The sequence below is a fragment of the Chiroxiphia lanceolata genome, chromosome 3 (assembly GCF_009829145.1).
Source record: "Chiroxiphia lanceolata isolate bChiLan1 chromosome 3, bChiLan1.pri, whole genome shotgun sequence".
Lineage (NCBI taxonomy): Eukaryota > Metazoa > Chordata > Aves > Passeriformes > Pipridae > Chiroxiphia > Chiroxiphia lanceolata.
Window position 1 is genome coordinate 47,175,241 of NC_045639.1, and position 19,846 is coordinate 47,195,086.

At 38.3% G+C, this 19,846-nt stretch overlaps 1 protein-coding gene across 2 annotated transcripts in view; it reads left to right on the forward strand.

Annotated features, from left to right (window-relative positions):
* PRKN (parkin RBR E3 ubiquitin protein ligase) overlaps positions 1-19,846 on the forward strand; it is a 713,780-nt gene that overhangs the window by 304,560 nt on the left and 389,374 nt on the right. For both annotated transcript variants that reach the window (XM_032681398.1, XM_032681399.1), the window contains exon 5: positions 16,896-16,979. In XM_032681398.1, coding sequence (XP_032537289.1) covers positions 16,896-16,979 — 84 coding nt within the window. The remainder of the gene's footprint in view (positions 1-16,895; positions 16,980-19,846) is intronic.

The following is a 19,846-nucleotide window of genomic DNA, read 5'->3' on the forward strand; positions in this document are numbered from 1 at the left end:
CTTCCTCAACTGCTTTAACTGTTAAACAGAAAGTGCTTCCTTGGGATTTTTTAATTCTGAGTAATTTTCATATACCTGCTTTAGACAATTTAGGTGGGAGCACCCTGAAAGCAGTTGAGGGTATAGTGTTGTCTGGACATACTACCAGAGAAGAATCCTCCTGTGCATCTTCCCAGCAATACTGGTACTCCCCAGTATCTGATTACAAAATATGAATGTGACTAATATCAGTACATTCGCCACATTCCCTGTTCTTTACCAGAAAGAACGTGACCTAAGTGTAGCCATTGGCATTTGCAGAGACCAGAGCTCCTATTCCCAGCTCTGGCTTGCCTTAGCTTTTTCCTGCATTACCCTAGGCAACTTTGTGTGCTTAGTCTGCAAGTGAATCCAGGTGCTGTCTCAGCACACAGGACCAAGACTTTGTCCTGCAGCTGTGCCTAGTTTTAGCTTTTACCAAGGTCCACCAATAGCCCTGTCAGTGGCTCAGTGCTCCCAGCTGGCAGTCACCTTTCTGATATGGGAACTCAGCTGCATCTGATATAAAACCATCAGTGATGATCCTGCTCACTATTTTATGTGATAGTCCTTGGGCTGTGTTCTGCTACAGTCTTGAAGGGAAACTCCTGATAAAAGTACTAAGGGGAAACTCGAGTGTTGTGCAATGACAGCGTTTGAAGGTGGACATCTGCTGCTTCCAAAGACTTTTTAAGCTACTTTTCCTATCCTGGGGGAAAAAACTACTTTAGGAAATTATTCTGTTTGCTTACACCCTTCTTTATTCTGTTCTTCTTGTGCCCCCCCCCCCCCCAACTTCTCCCTTCTGAAGGAATATTTGGGAATCGTGTCTTCAGATTATTAAAACAAATGTGTCCTGGTAAGTAAAAACTAAATATGTCATTATGAGTAGACTTTATAATACTCCCTTTCAGTTTACGTCTACTTTCTTTTGGGTGAAACTTATCAACACAAGATGTGCTGTGAATTACCTGACTTGAGGGAGTTTAAGTACAACTAACATCAAATATGCATCTCCTCCTTGGTGTTTCTCTATTTATTTATATCTCTGTGTTTGTTTGTGTGTTTAACCAAAATAACAGCACTCAGGTATAGAGTTCAAATATTCAGTAGCTGATTAGTGCAGTATGTAAAGAGAAAGTACAGCCTGTAAATATCTGTGATGTTCTCAGCAGGAACCAGACAACTGGAATCGCTGATAGGAGTCAAGGGAAAAAGTGCAGTTAATAATTTGTAGATATTTACACCTTTGCTGGTTTCTTTCGCGGTACAAAGGCATTAGCAAAAGTGACAGAAACGAGTTATGAGCCATTTACTGGGGCTATCTGGAGGGATTTAATCTCACTTGGGTCATGGAGTTGAATTCTCTGGGAATTGGTGTTACCGTGATAGGCTGTATCTGAAGGCCTGGAGTGCAGAGATAAGACTTTAAGTCCAGCTGGAATTAGAAGCAATAGAATTAACTGGATTGTAATGCTGTAAACCTTTTGGTTCAGATCCTGAAATGCCTCTGGATGGTAGTTCAAATCTCTTCCAGATGGAGGTTTGGCTCTGGGACCTATACGCAAGACAAACATTAGCAATGTCAAGGACTTTTTTTTTTGGAGCATGCACATTAAATCAGCCTTACGTGGTTCAGCATGCTGCTTGTTGTTGTTGTTGTTTAGTCTTACGGTTTCCTTAATATGGTGGGGAGGATGATTTACTTGTTTCAAAAGGCTAATTTTCCACTTCACTAACACTCACATGCATGTTTGTGGTTATTTCTTTTAAAGGAAGACTAGGAAAGTGTTTGAAAGGTCATTGCTTTTATAACAAACGAGGCAAGGCTGAATATAGCTGGCATATGCATATCAATATGAAATAATGGGGACTGCTATAAAAAGACATAAAACATCTACAAAGGAGCTATTAAGGGTTGGGTTTTTTGTCGTATTTTGTTGTTGTTGTTGCTGCTGTTGTTCCCCCTCCTGCCTGGAGTTAGCTTTCCAAGGAGCTGCTTTAGAATACTGGAAACGTGGAGACCTACCAACACATGCATATTTTTTTTTAAATATAACACATTTTCTATGGTGATACTGTATAATTAGACAAAGTGACAATGCATGAGTTGATAGATTAATTCTATGCTTACATTAAACACAAGAAGTTAACTGCAAACCATGATTGTAAAAGACTACAGTTTGTTTTTCTGAGCTTAAAATCAAGCAGTTTGCTCTAGTGTATTAGGAAATACAATCTCTAAGTCTGCTGCAGAGAAATAAAATTGAAATACCAGAGAATAGGGATTAAGGAATATTTTTTATCTCTAAAGATCTAAGTGGAGACAAATCTTTCTTCTGATTTCATTGGAAATATATAATTCTATAACAAGAGCCAGTAGGACTACTTCAATTTTTCCTTTTTGTAATATTTTTTTTTTATTTTTAAATCAATGCTCTTATTAATAGTATTTTCTAGTTTTACGCTAAATTATGAATTATACCAAATTTAAAAGTGAGGTCTTCTCAATAGCTTGAGGCAATATGAAGAAAATTATTATATTGTGGATTTAGAAAATGGTGGGCCAAGAGAGAAAGTGTTATTCCTACAGCTACTCAGTAGGCAAACGAGAACTCTGAACAGAAACCTTTTTTTCAAATCCCAGCTATTCCTATTAGATACTGGACTACAAACACTTAATCTAATACAATAATTTGATTACTACAAAACTGCTGTCTTCTCTTTCCTGTTTGTAATAGGATTGTGTTCTGTGTTTGTGTGACCCTTTATCTCAAAGGAGATATACCCAATGGGAATTTGTCCAGTGCAGTGCATGGATATTTGCACAGTGTAATTAAATGCTTATTAATAGTTATCATGCATAAATGTCCATCTGTAGACTATCTGGTAGTAGCACTAAAGCTCTGGAGAATGAGAATTATTTTCAAAAGTATTTTTCTACCTAAGAAAGCTTGGAAGAATTTAGCTGGTGAAAACTCAAGAATCAGAGAGCATGACTGTGTTCTTTATTTTATCTTGTTTAAAATCTTAAAGTGTGGATTGGTTTTGGTTGGTTTTGTTGTTGTTTTTTTCTTTGAGGGGGGTAGTTTTTTTCAGATATAAATATATTGTCTAAATGCACAGTAGCTCCAGAATATTTCTTTGGTGTTCCATTACTGTGCAAAGTTGTAAAAATGGTATAAGAGGGAAAACTTACGACCTTGTATTGATAACTCGGCAGTTGTTCAAGTGGAATCAGTGGAAGAATACTGGTATGAATTAAAAGGAAGGTAGCATAACCCTGATCTGTAAAATAGCAGTCTTATTAGTATATAGTAGAGTTCTGTATATTTTTTAAGTACCGTTTTACTGATTTTGACTCTTACTGACATTACAAATTAATGCAAACATTAGATCCCATTTTATTTGTTGTTCCCCTTCCCTCCTACCACCCTTCTCTCCTCCAAAAGAAAACTAACTTTGTGTGGCATCCCTTTTGTAGGTTTTTTGAAAAATTCTAGGTGTAGACAAGTAAAAGACCTCATAATTTGAGGGAAGAAGATAGAGAAGTTGTAGGAAGATGACTAGTTACTTGATTTTTCTCTTATCCAAGAAGTATTCTATGTATTTGACCCTTTTGGTTTTCATCAGAGTTGTGTACTGTGTAGTATCTGGTATCAGTTTTTGCAACAAGGAGATAATCCACTCGTATTTCTTGTCTACAGTCCGCATTCTATAAAGGTGATGGGATTACATATGCTTTATCTTTGTGAAGAGAAGCCATTCCCTTAATTATAATTATCTTGTCTACAGAGTTGCAATTTTGGTCTGTTAGTTGCTCTGCAGATGTAGTGTCTGTTCAGACCAGACCAAAACTTGAAATAAAGAGAAATAGCTTGTTTCTCATAAAGACACTGAGTCTTGGAAAAATGTGTAAGACCTGGAATGGTGGAACACAGTTATAAAGAACAGTTGTGCTAGTGTGTGTGTTTTTGAGGAAGTTCTGCATGTTTTTGTTAATATATAGTGTGGTGTACTGCACAGCTGTGTTCTGATTAAAGTGCCAGTTCCAGATCCTCTTCATTACTATAACTAAATTTGTTATAGCTAAGCCTGATGATGACAAATAAATAAAAAGTACTGATTAAGCCACTGCCATAGGCACTGAACTGTGAATAAGTCATAATATTAATTCTAGTTAATCAATTTTATTTGTTGTCACAGTTTACACTGAGCCATAAGCAAGGAAAACAACATCACAGCGATAGTTAGAATATTATTATAAAATGCCAGGCATTTAAATAATATATCTGTTGTCTTCCCCTGTGACAAAAGAAACAGATACTGAATAAGATTGCAATAAAAGAAAAGGGAACTCTGTCTCCAGAATTAAGTGTATTAAAATCTGTGGAAATGCAAATTAGTTTGAAATGACTGTCACGCCAGTGTCGAAGTAACTTGATTTTATGTCTAAGGGCCTACTCTTTTCTGAAGTGATTAGCATACTTGGTTTTATAGGTGGTCTTAGCCTGAAATGGGGTCAGCAATTTTAGCGCAAGTCATAACCTTCGTAAATGGAATACAGATATCTTGTCTACAAATCTAAAATCTTTTAATCATGCTGTTCAGAATTCAGGGGAAATCTGAACTTCACCATGAAATTAGATGATGTTTTATGTAGCCGATTTGTCCTGAATTATGCATTTCAAAATATCTTGGTAGCAGTCACCTTTTAAAGTAACTTATTTCTATACTTTCTAATGCTTGTGAAGTGACTTCAGACATACCATCCATGATTAGAGAGTTACTCATTTTATAGCAAAGTGTATCATACTGTACTTTGTGAAAGGAAATCAAAAGCTAAACCTAGAAAAGCACTCATGGGCCTGAACTAGGTTGGGTGTGGGGTAGAGTTATCCCAGTGATGCCTAGCTGTGTTGGCCTTGCCTTGTAGGTGTCTTTTTCAGAACACTGGAGCACATGGAAATTCAATGCTTATGCCCCAAGTGCCTCTTATTTAAGAAAATCAGCTCCTAGAATTATATGAACGATTCAGAGCAGGTATAAAAATGAGGTATTTCTTCAACTTAATATCCTTCAAAGCCTGATCTGGTAAGACAGTCACAGAGACGACCTTGTATGCAAAAACAAGACCAGGTTGTTACAAAATTCAGGTGTTAGTGGCACCATTTACCTTTATGCAGGGGTGTTGCAACCTGCCCCTGAAGTGGGGGTAGCTGAGGTTCTTGTTAATAGATCCCTTAGGGCAGATTAGAGTGAAACAACACTGAATGACTGGGGGGTGGGGGGGTGTGGGTGGGTGGGTGGGTGGGTGGGTGTGTACATATCTATATATATATAGATAGATATGTACGTGTATGTGTAGGGCTTATTTTAGAAAAATTTGGTTGTAAGTGAAAGGAGATATGTAGACATTTTGGTTATTATTTATAGAAATGCAACAACATAAAAGTATAAATATAGCACTTAAGAAAATACATAAGGAAGAGAAAGAAAGGATAAGAGTAGAAAGATGTCACCACCTGTGGATCCAGCAACGAGATTCGATTGTTGCAATTTCAATGTCTGCTGGTCAAAGTCTGTTGGTTGCGGTCTTGATCCGTCAGGGGTGGGGGAAATCCCCAAAATACAGAGTTCACTGAGTTAATATACCTTCAGGTTTGTGGTACCTCCCCCAGGGGAGGAGTTTTAAACTGTCTGTTGCAACACTGTGGATCTGTTGCAACCCTGTGGATCATGCACAGTCCTCTTCTGAAAGGCCCCAGAAATGAGTCTGGGGGTTCTTCAGGGATCTTTGATCATTTATGACACCTAAGACGTGGCAGTTGTCTCTCAAAGTCAGCATAGTTGAGTCAGTTATGCCCCATCAGAAAGGGATGGAAACCTTCAGACCTATGTATGAATGTTCTGATACCTTTACCAGAAACGAGTTTTGGCCTGAGCCAGTTGTGTGAGGTAGGACATTGGCATGATAAAAAGCATTACCCCACCTCCACAGGATCTGTTTCTTATTGGCCTTCTCCCTTATCTGACTCAAAACACAGCTTGTTGCTAAACAGAGGTTAGTTTGTTGTGGTCATCCTCTGGTGGTTGGTGCTCATCCCCTCTCCACCTGGGCTGTTACTATGCAGATCAGAGGTTTTGCCACCACACTTCTAAAAACTCTCCTTCTCCCCTTCGGTTGGGGGGTGCAAACCTGGCCTCAGCAAAGCACCTGCTGCTTTTGCAAATGGCTGATTGCTTGAGTCCTTAACCTTTAACATTTCAGTCTCTCACAAGGGGCCTCCTCAAGAGTTTCTGTCAGAAAACGGGTGATTTAGGTTCCAAATACCCCTTTAGCCTGAGTTGGTTCACCTTTTCTGTGATTTTTTTTTTTTTTTTTTGTGTATGCAAACCCTAAAGGTTGACTTAAAGTATTTTCTGGTTGTGCCAATATGTAGAAAATGTTTCAAGAGTAATTCAAAATAATTCAAATTCGTGCACAGATAAGAGAGAGATATGATGGGGGAAAAAAGGCTGAGCTGCAGTCTTTAAAACACTGCTTTAGGAGAAGAAAAGGAGTATTTGATACTAGATTATAAGGAAAGTATCTCTGTGCTAATAAATCACGTTACGCCACAAAAATTATCTGAGTGCTAGAGCACCTCTTCTGTAAGGAAGAACTGAGAGAGGTTGTTCAGCCTGAAGAGAAGGCTCTAGGGAGACATAATTGTGGCCTTTCAATACTTAAGAGGGGCTTATAATAAGGATGACAGACTTTCTGGTAGGGCCCATTGTGATAGGACAAGGGGTAATGCTTTTAAATTGAAAAGAGGGTAACTTTAGACTGGAAATCAGACATTTTTTTACAATGTGGATGGTGAGACACTGGAACAGGCTACCTAGAGAACTGGTGGATGCCCCAGCCCTGGAAACATTCAAGGTCAGGTTGGATGTGGCTCTGAGCAACCTGTTCTAGTTAAAGATGACCTTAAAAAGTAGGTCCCTTATAACCTAAACAATGCCATGATTCCCTGAGTGGTTTGGATCAACTCCTTCCTGTATATGCAGTACCTTGATAGGAAAGACAGGATCCTGAATTGCCTGGCATAATCTTAATTTTTTAACGTTAGCTATGTTCCTATGTAAAATGCTTTAAGAGTCACCTTTTCATTTCTTTTATGTGTAGTAAGCAGGGGGGAAAAACCAAACCCTAGAAACACCATGCATGCAACATAATATTAAATGAATCTCAAATGAATCTGAATAATACACCTGATGCAGCATTTCCTGCATTTCTTAACGGCTTTTGCTTGTGAATGCTGTGGTGGGTATGTAAAGTTGAGAGTAACTATAGAATTCAGAAACAAATGGCAAAGAGTAATTTTGTTTAGCTGTTTTCCTTTTAAAAAGAAGTCTTTGGTATCCTATTACCTTTCCTTTTGGAACACAGGAATATTCTTGCTGAAATTGATATGCTTTTGTCTGTCAGCGTTTCTGATTATGTGTAAAATCAAAAAATAGATGATATAGCAATCTATTTTCCTCAGATACTGTAGTGTGTAATCTTGATTTTACAGTTTTATATAGGTGCAGTAACTGAGAAAAAGGTTTGATCATCTTATGAAGTTAGTTTCTGGCCAGTCTCTTGCTAGTGGCTCTTTAGCTTTAGACTTTTGTGTTGATTAGTTGAGAAATATATTCTTAGTAAAAATGTGGAATAGATTCTGGGGTATTTTTTAATTTTTATTTTCTTTTTTTTAAAGAATGTATCTATTATCCTTGGAGTTTGTATCTTTCCATGGAAATGGGAGGGAATCACAGAATATACTGAGTTGGAAGGGACCCATCAAAATCATCAAGTCCCTCTGCCGGACACTCCAAGAATCAGACCATGTACCTGAGAGCATTGTCCAAATGCTTTTTGAACTCTCAGGCTTGGTGCTGTGACCACTTTCCTGGGGAGCCTGTTCCAGGCCCAACCACCCTCTGGGGGAAGAACCTTTTTCTGATATCCAGACTAAATCTCCCTGGCACAACTTCAGGCTATTCCCTTGGGTCCTGTCACTGGTCACCACAGAGAAGAGATCAGTGCCTGCCCCTCCTCTTGCCCTCACAAGAGGGTTGTAGACTGCTATGAAGTCTCCCCTCAGTCTCCTCCAGACTGAACAGACCAAGTGACCTCAGCCGCTCCTCATACACCTTCCCCTCAAGGCCCTTCACCATCTTCATTGCCCTCCTTTGGACACTCTCTAAGAGCTTAATATCATTCCTATATTGTGGTGTCCCAAACTGCACACCATATTCAAGGTGAGGCTGCACCAGTGCAGAGCAGAGGGGGACAATCCCCTCCCTCAACTGGCTGGTGATGCTTTACCTGATGTCCCCCAAGGCACAGTTGGCCCTCCTGGCTGCCAGGGCACTGCTGACTCGTTCGACTTACCATCATCCAGGACCTCCAGGTCCTTTTCTGTGGCTCTGCTTTCCAGCATCTCATTCCCCAGTCTATACTAACATCGAGGGTTGCTCCATCCCAGATGCAGTATCTGGCACTTCCTTTTGTTGAATTTCATATTGTTGGTGATTGCCCAGCCCTCTAATTAGACAAAATTTCTCTACAGGGGAAAGTTTTTCTGCCTTAGAGGAAATCAGCGGCTCCTTCCAGTTTTGTATTGTCTGCAAACTTGCTTAGTATCCTCTCCAGTCCTGCATCCAACTGATTTATGAAGATATGGATTTACCATAGCACAAGTAGTTGAATTGACTGTTGTCTCTGGACATGTTGTCTAATGGTGACTTACAGAAGTGAATCAATGGGCTGATGGCTTCTCTAGGTATTGCCTACAATGGGAATGCTCTAGCTCCATCTCTCTGTCCAAAGACTTTTTAAAATTGTTTTTAATCCTTGTAAAGAAAAATATTTAAAATTGAATGATGTGACATGCAATTATCACATCTGAATTAAATTATTACTGTGGAATAGTCATGAGGCTTGGATTTTTATTTTACATCTTTGGTTTATTGCCTTTGTGTAACTGCAACTCATATAAATTTGAATGATAAGGTGTCTAGTTTGCGTTATTTGTAATATGTTAATTGCAGACCTTGGCTTGTATATTGGCTTATCTTAGATTTTGTGTTTTTGAGTAGTGCTTCACTTAGTCCATATATTTCCCATGCAGACATGGGTTATGATGTATTCAGATTGCAAGACTGGGACGATCTTCTCTACCTAAAATACATGAAATTGTTTAAATGTTTCTGTAGTTCAAAACTTTTAGATGAAATGGTTTCATGTTTGACATGAAATTATAGTAGTAACTGGTAAAAAAATACCTTCACAGGGAAAATGTATCTTCCACCTGCTCCGCTCTGAGAGATTTGCCTTAAGGAATAGAAAGTTCAGTGTAATCCTCATTTATTGTCAGTTCCTGAGTCAGCAGCATATTTTCATACAGAAGTTCGGATATGTTTACTGAATTTTAACCCTACCACTCAGTTATGGAGAGCTCAAAGATGTGAGGATTTGATACCTGATCCTAAAGGTGCTTCACCTCTGAATGACCGACACTTTTCTGGAGCTCTCTGACTTGAAAAGGTTGACTCCTTATGTGGTTACCGACAATTTATCTGTGTGTTAATCACGTCTTCTTTAAAATTGTGCCAAGTCTGTCTGGATCCCAAGGGCACTGACCAGCCCCCAGCAGCCCCCTCTCACCCTGCATAGAGCTGTCGTGCAGCCTGGCCCCACTGGTGCAGAGGGAATGGAGGGCTTTCCATTGGGCTGCTCCTCACGGCCCAGAAAGTCCTGTGGGACAATATCTGTGTGCTCTAGGCAGCTGCTGCTTTAGAAAAAGCTGAGGGACATAGTAAGTTTAATTTAGATTTAGTCATTTTACAGCTTGTAACTTTGACTTGGGAGTGGAAACCATAGGAACACAAGGAGTGTTTTGGGTAGACAAACAAAATGGCCTTTGCATTTTCTGATCCCAGCCACAAATCCTTTACATTAAGGACTATTTTCTGTATGTTGAGAGTTGTAGTAGCTCAAATAACCTTGAGCATTCTGGGCCAGACTGAATACATCCCAACTGGAGTGAGAAGAGGGATGTGTATTGGAAGTTTTGATTTCTCCTGTCTTTTGGCTCCCTTTCATCTGCCCACTTCCCTGTGGAAGGAGCCCTGGAAAGTCACCACAGAAGCAACAGCAACTGAAGCCGGAGGGCTTTAGTCTGCTCCTGGATGCACTGACCTCAATGGGATCTGCTGGTGTTAACATTTGTAACTGTGGGGGGTTTTAATATTATAATTTCAATGGACACAGTAAATACATGGCATGTTTAGAGAATTATAGATATTTTCTCTAGTTGTGTTTTCTTTTTGCACTCTAGAAAAAGCATTTAATGCTATCCAGACAAAAAACATTGATAGATTAGTAATCATTAGTCTGACAGACTGTTTTGAATGAAGTTTGATTATTTGTTTTAGGATGCTTTACATCCATTTTTTTCAGTTCTTTATCTCTCATTCAAGACCAAAGTTTAGCTACATTACTCTCAAGAAGTCTAGCAGCAGCAGAACTTTATAGTTCAATTTCTCAGCTGCAGTTGTTGTATTTGAATTATCTTTTTGCCCCTTTTTACTGGGGAGGGCCAACCAAAATAACTGTTCAAAAGCACATTTTGAATAAGTTTTTTGCTTCTTTAAGAAATTGTTTGTTCTGGCAACACCATTCACATTGTAAAATATTATAAATGAAGAGGTGACTCTGAAGACTTTTATCTTGGGTGTCTTTGTATGAGCTTTCATTATTTAGTTGAGATCAGTAGAATGACTCTTGCAAATCCTTGTAGTGTGATACAGTATGAAAGAAAAGACCAGAACTTACTAAAATCATCTGATTAATGGGTTTTCTTCTCTTTTTTTTTTTTTAACAAAAAACCCCTGTGATAAGAAAGAAAAAGTAATGATCAATAAAATAATGTAATAGAAATTATTTGTACTATCCTTACCTGTATTTTCAGTTAGAGATGTGATACCATCATGTTTCATTTCAAATAACTACCATGCAGGAAATGTTCTTAATTACACAATTGCGAGCAGTTCAGCAAATTGTCAGCTACTTCATTTTGGAAGAGTTATAACTGTTGACATAAAACTGTCAGTTTACTAATTAGGCTGGGCACTCTTAAAGGAAAATTTCATCTCTAAGAAACCACTGTAAATCAAACCAGTAGGTTCAATCCAACAAATACTCAAAGCATGTGATTGACTCTACTTCAGTATTATTTCTCATACGAATAAAGCTATCCATGTGCTTTTATTTATTGGTCTAATGACCAAAGTTAATAACAAGAAAAACCTTCCTTCTGATGGATTCTGTGGATTCTCAAGCAGTTAACTCCAGTCTTCCCATTCCTATTTCATGAACCCCTTTAAAACCAATCCCAAGACTAATTTAGTAGTCTTTTCTATACTGTGCTCCCTGCTGTATGGGAGATGCCACGTCACAGTCAGTCCACTGTAAGTTGGTTAGTTTTACCTGCAATAGCGTGTCCGTGTGTCCTAGTCAGTTGGTATCATTCTTGGCAGAAATATATTTAAAAAAAATAGCTTTGGAACAAAAAAATCCTCTTTTTAGATCTGCATAAATTGTGGGCAAACTATAATTATATATGCCTTTGTGATAAGCTTTGTGGTTAAGCAGAAGATTTTTGGTCTAAGAAGTTGCCAATCTGGCAGTTTTTACCTGCAGTAGATTATCTAACATAATAAATTTTCAACTGTTTTAAATAGAACATCTGCAAAAGGCAACTGTTCTGATCTTCTCTCGTGGTGAATGCTGTTGGCCTAGGCTTCGGGAATTTGGGGAAATGCATTTTGTGCTAAACTGGATGCTGGGGTTCAAAGAGTTTTACTTAGGAACAAAATAATCTATATGATATTTGTGCATTCAGTAGAAATCGTAGAATCATAGAATGGTTTTGGTTGGAAGGTACCTTAAAGATCATTTAGTTCTAACCCGAGGGATGGGGGGGAGGGGGCAGGGGCACCTCCCAGTAGACCAGGTTGCTCAAAGCCCCATCCAGCCTGGTCTTGAACAATTCCAGGGATGGGACATCCATAGTTTCTCTGGGCAACCTGTGTAAGTGCCTCACCACCCTCACAGTAAAGAATTTCTTCCATAGTCTAACCTAAATTTCCCCTCTTTGAGTTTGAACCCATTGCTCCTTTTCTATCACTACAATTCCTGATGAAGAGTCCCTCTCCAACTTCCTTGTAGGCTCCCTTCAAATACTGGAATATCTATGGGGTCTCCACACAAACCTTCTCTTCTCCAGGCTGAACAGCCCCAACTTTCTCAGCCTGTCTTTTTAAGGAAGGTACTCCAGTCTGCTTATCAGTTTCGTGGTCCTCCTCTGAACTTTCTCCAACCCTTCCACATTCTTCTTATGTTGGGGCCACCAGAACTGTACACAGTACTCAGGTGGGGGTCTCACAAGGGCAGAGTAAAGGGGGAGAATCACCTCCCTCAACCTGCTGGTCATGGTCCTTTTGATGCAGCCCAGGATTCGTTTGGCTTTCTGGGCTGTGAGTGCACACTGCTGGCCCATGATGAGTTTTTTGTCAACCGTCACCCCCAAGTCTTTCTCCATAGGGCTACTCTAGCAAGTAGCTTATTTAATAACATGGTCTAGTTGTATTCATGATTGTCAAGATAAAGAATAGTGAAATAAATATGGAGCTTTACATGAATGCTATGATTCAAATAGATTTTTCTTTGGAATTGAAATAAAATATCCAGACTCTCTAGTATTAGAAATGTGCCCTATGAATCTTTTTTGCTGAGTCTAATTGAGTGTTGCTCATGTAACAGCTAGATTTTTCTTAGTAAGTGCTTAAAAAAATGGTCAACTTGCTCTTTTAAATTAAGCCTGCTAAGAATTTATAATATCTGGATTGGTGTATTTAAAAGTCTTAATTTTTCATCTCCATTACTGCACTAAGAAAACAGGATGAAAGCTTTTATTTAAATGTGTTATATCCATACAGTGCTCAGAAGAAACTATCTTAGCATTCAGCAACGCCACTCTAATCACAAGTGTGAAATGTGAAAAGCAAATCATGTACAGAGCTAGGGACACTGAGAAAAAAGTATGAATGCACTGGTTTACCAATGGTAACATCAGGCTTAATCAATAGCCTGATAGACAGATAAACTGCTTGATAGACATAAAGCAGTTTGTCTATCCTATAAAAACATCTGTGTTTTTCTTCCTTTTCACTGACTCTATAATTTGCCCAGTTCCTTGGGGATTTATCAGCTCTTGACCCTTCTCCAGCCTTACCCATCTGTTCTGAGACATTCATGAGCCTCCAGGATCTGACTCTGTTGTTGTCTTGCAAATCACCCTTCCTCAGAAATATTATGGAAGTAGCATAATAAGAAAAAAAATGTTGGAAGGTGCTAGATTTTAGAGAAGCAGACAAGCTTTAGGCAGGTGATGCTGAGGGAAACAGCTCTGATTATTTAGTAAAAATGTTTATACTGTTGTAGGAAATGGTGTGTTCCTTTTATAAAATTGTTTTTTAAAGACTGAAGTACTCATATTGTGAAAGCGAGCTCAAACTTGCTTTGAGAAGAGTAGAAGAAAATAATAGCAAGAAGTTTTTATCATCTCTTCTACGGGTTAGGTTTGTTACAGTTGGTGGGGATCTATTGCTGTTTATGCAATAGTTATCGCCTGTGGTAAACTGTGCTTGCGTATCACTGAATGACCTGGATTGGAAGAGACCTTAAAGATCATCTAGTTCCAACCCCATTGCCATGGGCAAGGACACTTCCCACTAGAGCAGGTTGTTCAAAGCCACATCCAGCCTGGCCTTGAACACTTCTGGGGATGGGGCATCCACAACTTCTTCGGGTAACCTCTTCTGGTGCCTCACCACCCTCCCAGTAAGGAATTTTTTCCCAATACCTAAATCTAAACCTACTCTCTTAGTTTTTAACCATTCTCCCTCACCCTGTCACTACATGCTGTTGTAAAAAGACCCTCTCCATCTTTCTTGTAGGCTCCCTTCATGTACTGGAAGGCCACAGTTAGATCACTCTGAAGCCTTTTCTTCTCTGGGCTGAACAAACCCAGTTCTCAGCCTTTTCTTCTAGGAGAGGTGCATGCTTACTGTCAGAATACATACTTGATCTGGGGGGCAGAGTTGTTCATCTATACTGGCGCTGGAAGCAGCGAATTGTGGTAGCTTGGAGTGGATACCCTGGTTAGAGTGGCTAAAAGGAAATAAATTCTTCTAGCATTTTGGGGAGCTTTTTCTGTCTCAAGATGCTGAAATCATCCCAAGGAGTCCTCATGTTACGCTCACATAGACATGTCAGTAGCCATAGTTTTGCAGAGTAGCCTGAGTGTTCGCATGGTTTGCATCAGGTTTAGCACATTTCTAGTGACTTGTATGCTGATTTTTAAATTCTCTCAAGACCTGAAATTATTTCTTACATAACTTTAAAAATCCTTCTGCATTAATACTTGTTCCTTGGTTGGGTCATTTGCTCAACATTTTAATGATTTATGTCTCTCATGTAGATAGTAACAGGTACAAAGATGTGTTTTAATGATATTCTACTGCATATTGTTCACTAGGGGAGAATATAAAGCAGGGAAAATACAAAGCATTGAATACATGGATAGTTTTCAGTCTTTTAAATGATTCAGAGTCTTTGATCAATCACTGGTTTCTATTGCTGACCTCTACTTCTGACCTTCCACTTACTTCACAGGTCAACAGTTCTATCAGCAACTGCATTTTGAATAATTTTGTTATTTGAGATCTCTAGATAGTGCTTCTGGTTTTGAAGATTCATTTTTTTCCACGTGGTCCTCGATGAAAATTCAGGTTTTGTTCTACAATAAAAAATGGCATCTTGGCTACTGGAAGGAAAGTACACTGAGAGTAAACTGTACTGTACTGTCCACTAGAGTGGGCATCAATACGATAACCTGGTGGAATGTACACAGATTTCCAGTACTTCCCTCATACATTGAAAAAAAAAAACACCTCAGTCCCCCCTGTTCTCCATATGATGCATAGGAGTTTCAGTTCAAGTTTAATATGCCATTTTCCAACTTTTTTTTTTCCTGTCTTCCCTCTCAAAAAGGGAAGGAACAACGCCCATACGCCCAAAGCATAGAAATTTCCATACCTAGTTATTTGGGAAATACTCAACTACGTTTGATATGACTTTTTCTATTCAGTGGTGTTCTTTCTATTTCTTTCTTTATTCTGTCATTTTCCCATTTATACACCGGAAAAGTCTTCTGTGATGTCTCTCTTTTAATGCATAGCTTCCTCTGTGAGCCATTTGGCTGGGTACAAGAGGGCCAGTTCCTTTAATCTCGCAATCAGAAGACTTTGTTCCTCTCACAGTGTGTTCTTGATTAATGCAAACTAATAATTGCAAACGCTACAGTGCGCAGTGTTACAACACTGAAAGTGATTGGCTGGCCTGCAGTTTGACAGGCTTTTCTTAGACTCAAGAAAGAAGGATAGAAAAATTGCATTTCAAAGTGTTTATCTCGCCAGAATTCCTAATTGTATTTTGACGCAATTATAGCAATGACATTTAGTAGTGCTGTTGCTAAAGAAACATTAACATTTTGAATGCAGAGTTTTTTTCAAGGACAAATGTCTTTTTTGCTATTTTAGTTTTGAAGGTGGAAAACTAAAATTCTCAAGCACACTAAATCTTTTGGGTGTGTTAAGTTAGCATTAATAATAAAATATGGCCCTGAATAATGCCAAGCGCAGATGTGGGAAAGATTTTTCCTCATTTTTCAAACGTGGCAAATGAGGCATAGTATAGGGTTTCTTTGTTCAGTTGGGGTTTATTGTTTTGTTAATTTTTTCTCTCCACTCATCAATGCCAGACAGACACAAACCCAGTATATTGTCAGTCCATTATGCCTGCTGGATTAATTCCTGCTTGTCCCTTAAGAACTTGATCTAACTTTTGCTACAACATAAAAACCCCAACACTATTGACTTAAAGTTAGGTCTGGTTAATGTTATCAAAAGAGTTAAATGAATCTGACTTTCTTATGGGTTTATGCCCATCATAACAGTTAAAATAAAGAAGTGATGAATAGGGTGAGGTTTTTAGGAGGTAAAAATAGGAAGTTGTTAGCTACAGAGTGAGTGAACAGTTGACAGTCACTGATAGTGTGGGACTGTGCTCCTAGTTCCCTATATATATACTTTTAGCATACCTTAAGTGGAAGATGATAATTTTATTTCGAACAGTGAGCTGCTTTCCTTAAGTGGAAGATGATAATTTTATTTCGAACAGTGAGCTGCTTTGTGTGAAAAGTGCTCTTGTACGCGTGAGAAATGTCGTGAGGAAATCATTGCAGAGAGTGAGAGCACCATGCCATGTAGCACACTAGCTTTCCCTTGGAGATAAGAACTTAAAAGGTGACTGCAAAATTCATATTATTGTTTTTACTGTTAATAAATAAAAAAGATATTTTCTCAGTCAGCTGCAGGCCAATGTGTAAACAGTGTTGAATCAGAAGATGAGTCTTTGTAGCTTTTTAATTATGATTAAGTCAGTCTCTGTCTTAAGCTAAGAAAACATACTTACTATTTGGCTCCTGTTCACAACACTGACCTTAGGGTGGAGGGACCATATGTCCTATCTGTGACTGAGCTTTACTGGTGAATATTGTTGTATACTCTGATTGAACTCTTTCGGTGTAATAATGACAAAACTGTCTAGCTAAAATCTAAAAGAAATGGGGGTAGGAAAAGCAGCAATGAAATCAAATTTTATATGTTTACTTATGAAGTGAATTAAAACCTTTATATGCTTTGGTTTTGGTTTGCAGGGCCCGTCTTGCTGGGATGATGTGCTGATTCCCAACAGAATAAGAGGTGTTTGCCAGTCCCAAGGGTGCAATGGAAATGTAGCGGTAAGATTTTGTCATGTTTCTTCTCCAAGTACAAGTGGCGCTTATAAGAATAATTCCTTGTAACAATTCTAACCATGTTAGAATTTCAGTAGTAAATGTAAAGCAACATGTATGGTACTTCAAAAGAGCTGTTCAGCATCAGATAATATACCTCTGATGTCTGGCAAAATGGAGGAACTTGAGTCAGTTGCTGTTTGGAATGAAGGAGGAAGTAATTTTATCTCATCTTTTGCACTGAAGTAGAACTCTTACATTTTCAAGTATGCATAGGTTAAATGCATAATGTAATACTTAAATGTTTATGCCAATGCTCATTTTAGAATTATTATATATATATCATTGCCCTGAAAGCTTCAAATTTCCATGTCATCTTGTATATCAGAACTTGCATATCTGATTTCCAGGCTTTGTCCACAGGAGTGGATTCTTCACACTGATTACTTTACAATCTGTTCTCCTATGTCTTTTTGCTGTTCTTTCCTTTGTTTCCTGAAGTTACATCAATGAAAAGACTGAGTAAGCAGGAGCACAGGTATCTCAAATTCTTAATGAAGATTTTTTAAAACATTATTTATGTATACTTACATCTTTTCATGTATTAGATATTTATAGTATTTAATACTAAAAAAGTTTTAGGAGATACTTCCTTCTCAGGAAAAAGCTTAATTTGAGTGTTCCTTCTGGACATAGATTTTTAAAGACAAACACAAAACTTCATATGTATGGAAGGATTCTACTCATCAAAGATTTGCAGACTGGGACTACGTAAGTGCCTTTTTTCAGAGTTTCTCACCTACTCTGGTGCAACCTTCTCTTTGTCTTCCCTAGCAAGATGGTTGTAAAGGGACATGTCTATACAGTTCCATAGGTGTCTCCTGCTTGGCCACAGATGGTGTCAGGAAATACTTTTATTTAACTTTAGGTACCAAATGATTGTTTAGCAGCATGGGATTTATGGCTGTGTCCATGTGCAGCCAACAGAAACTGCAGCTTTTGGGCTTCTGCATCTTGATGTGCGTCTTGTAATAGTGGCTCAGCCACGCTTTTGAAAGTGGTCGGTGTTAGACATTCAAGTGGTATTGTCAGAGTAGTACCATTGTAGTGTAAAAGCAAGCACCACTCTACCTCTGGGCAGATTGGCTGTACTCTGCCCAATTTTGATGTGCTTCAGGAACTATTCTGGGTGCAAGAGGATTGACTGCCTGACTTTGTTACCTGTTTGTTGTAGCTGTGCCACTTCTGTCCCAGGGAAGAAGTCCTTCCTGTTTTCTCTTCTTTCTTTAAGGATGACACAGGAACATGAAGAAGGTAAAACTTGCTTTTGACAAGGAGAGAAGTCTCCTTGGCAGGTATCCAGCTTGAGCCTTTATATACAAAAGCATGTGATTAAGATTCCCAGTTTTGTCACCTAGTGAGACTTGCAGAATATATCTGACTGACTTGCAGCTACCAACTTATGGCTTTTGTTATCCAACATATTTGTGAAAAAGGTACTGAAATAACAACACTTTTGGCAGCCCTATCTCCTGAGCTACATCCCATTGCCTCAGTGAATCAGTTATTATTTTTTAAAAGCAAAAAATGAAGCAAGATAGCATCCTTTGTGAAGAGAGAAGACAAAAAGCATTGACCATAAAACTAAAATCTTGACTGGCTAATGTTGTGGCAAACAACCAATACTCAGTCAACCAAGTCCCATTACTGCAGTTGCTGTCAGTGCCTCTGGCAAGATCAGTATCATCTTTTGGTAAGGCATCACTGAACAAAATTCAGGCGACACCTTATATTAGGCAGACATGTTGCAAATGCAGCTTCAGACCACCTGAACTACAGGGATAAGGCTGTTATTGAAAAAATGTGCTGCTCCTTTATTTCCAAACTTTATTCCAGACCCACTTGCCCTTTATCAGCTACAAGCCACTATATCAATTGTGTTAGAACTGAACCAGACTGAGGTGCAAGAGCAGTCCAAATTTTTAAGATTTTCAACCACAATTGCTGGAAATATACATCTAGTCAAGAAAAATTGGGCAATAAAATGAATTTGACCAACTTTTTTTTTTTTTTTAATCTGCCTATCCAGTAGGTGACCCTGCACCAGGTATTTGAACTGGTGGCTTCTTGAGGTCCTCTGGTTGCTGAAAGGCATTCTTCTTGTGCTTTTGGATGCTTTGGGTTTTTTTCAGCCTCACTCACTGTGAAAACACATCATCACTTCCTGGGAAATCTTCCAGTTCAAAGGATTAAATCACTGAGACTTTTGTTTTGTATCTTGCTGAGCGGGAAATGATAGGGATCCTACAGATGTGCTTCCAGGATTTGTCATTCTTTTCTGCTCTGGTAATACAGTCTAACTGTTTGTAACAGAATAAAAAATAACCTTTAACTAAATCATAGGTTGAAACCTCTAAACTTTTCTTGGCTGTTACGATCTTTGAAAAATTAAATCATATTTTATCATTAAATATTCATTTTTGCATTTTCATGATAAAGTTTGTGCAATTATGTTTTGTCTCTCTTAAGTAGCTTCACAGTGTAAATGCTTCTTTACAGTGATGTGCAATGAAGAAGCTTTGAAGCTGTTAGTTGTAAGTTATCAACAAACTCCAAATACTGCTGTTTAAGGGGGAAAAAAAAAATTGTTCCATTATTTCTCCCCCAAGACATGTTTTGCTTAAAATTGTTTTTTGTCAGTTTTAAATTCTCGTAAACACCAGTTCACAACATACCTTCAAAAGGTAATTATTTTTTCCTTGGAATACTAATTTATTTGTATTTTGATATGATATTAGTCTCTGACAGAAATTACAGACTTTAATTCTTTTGGAATCAAAAATGTAAATATAGTAGTTGACAATATGAGAAAA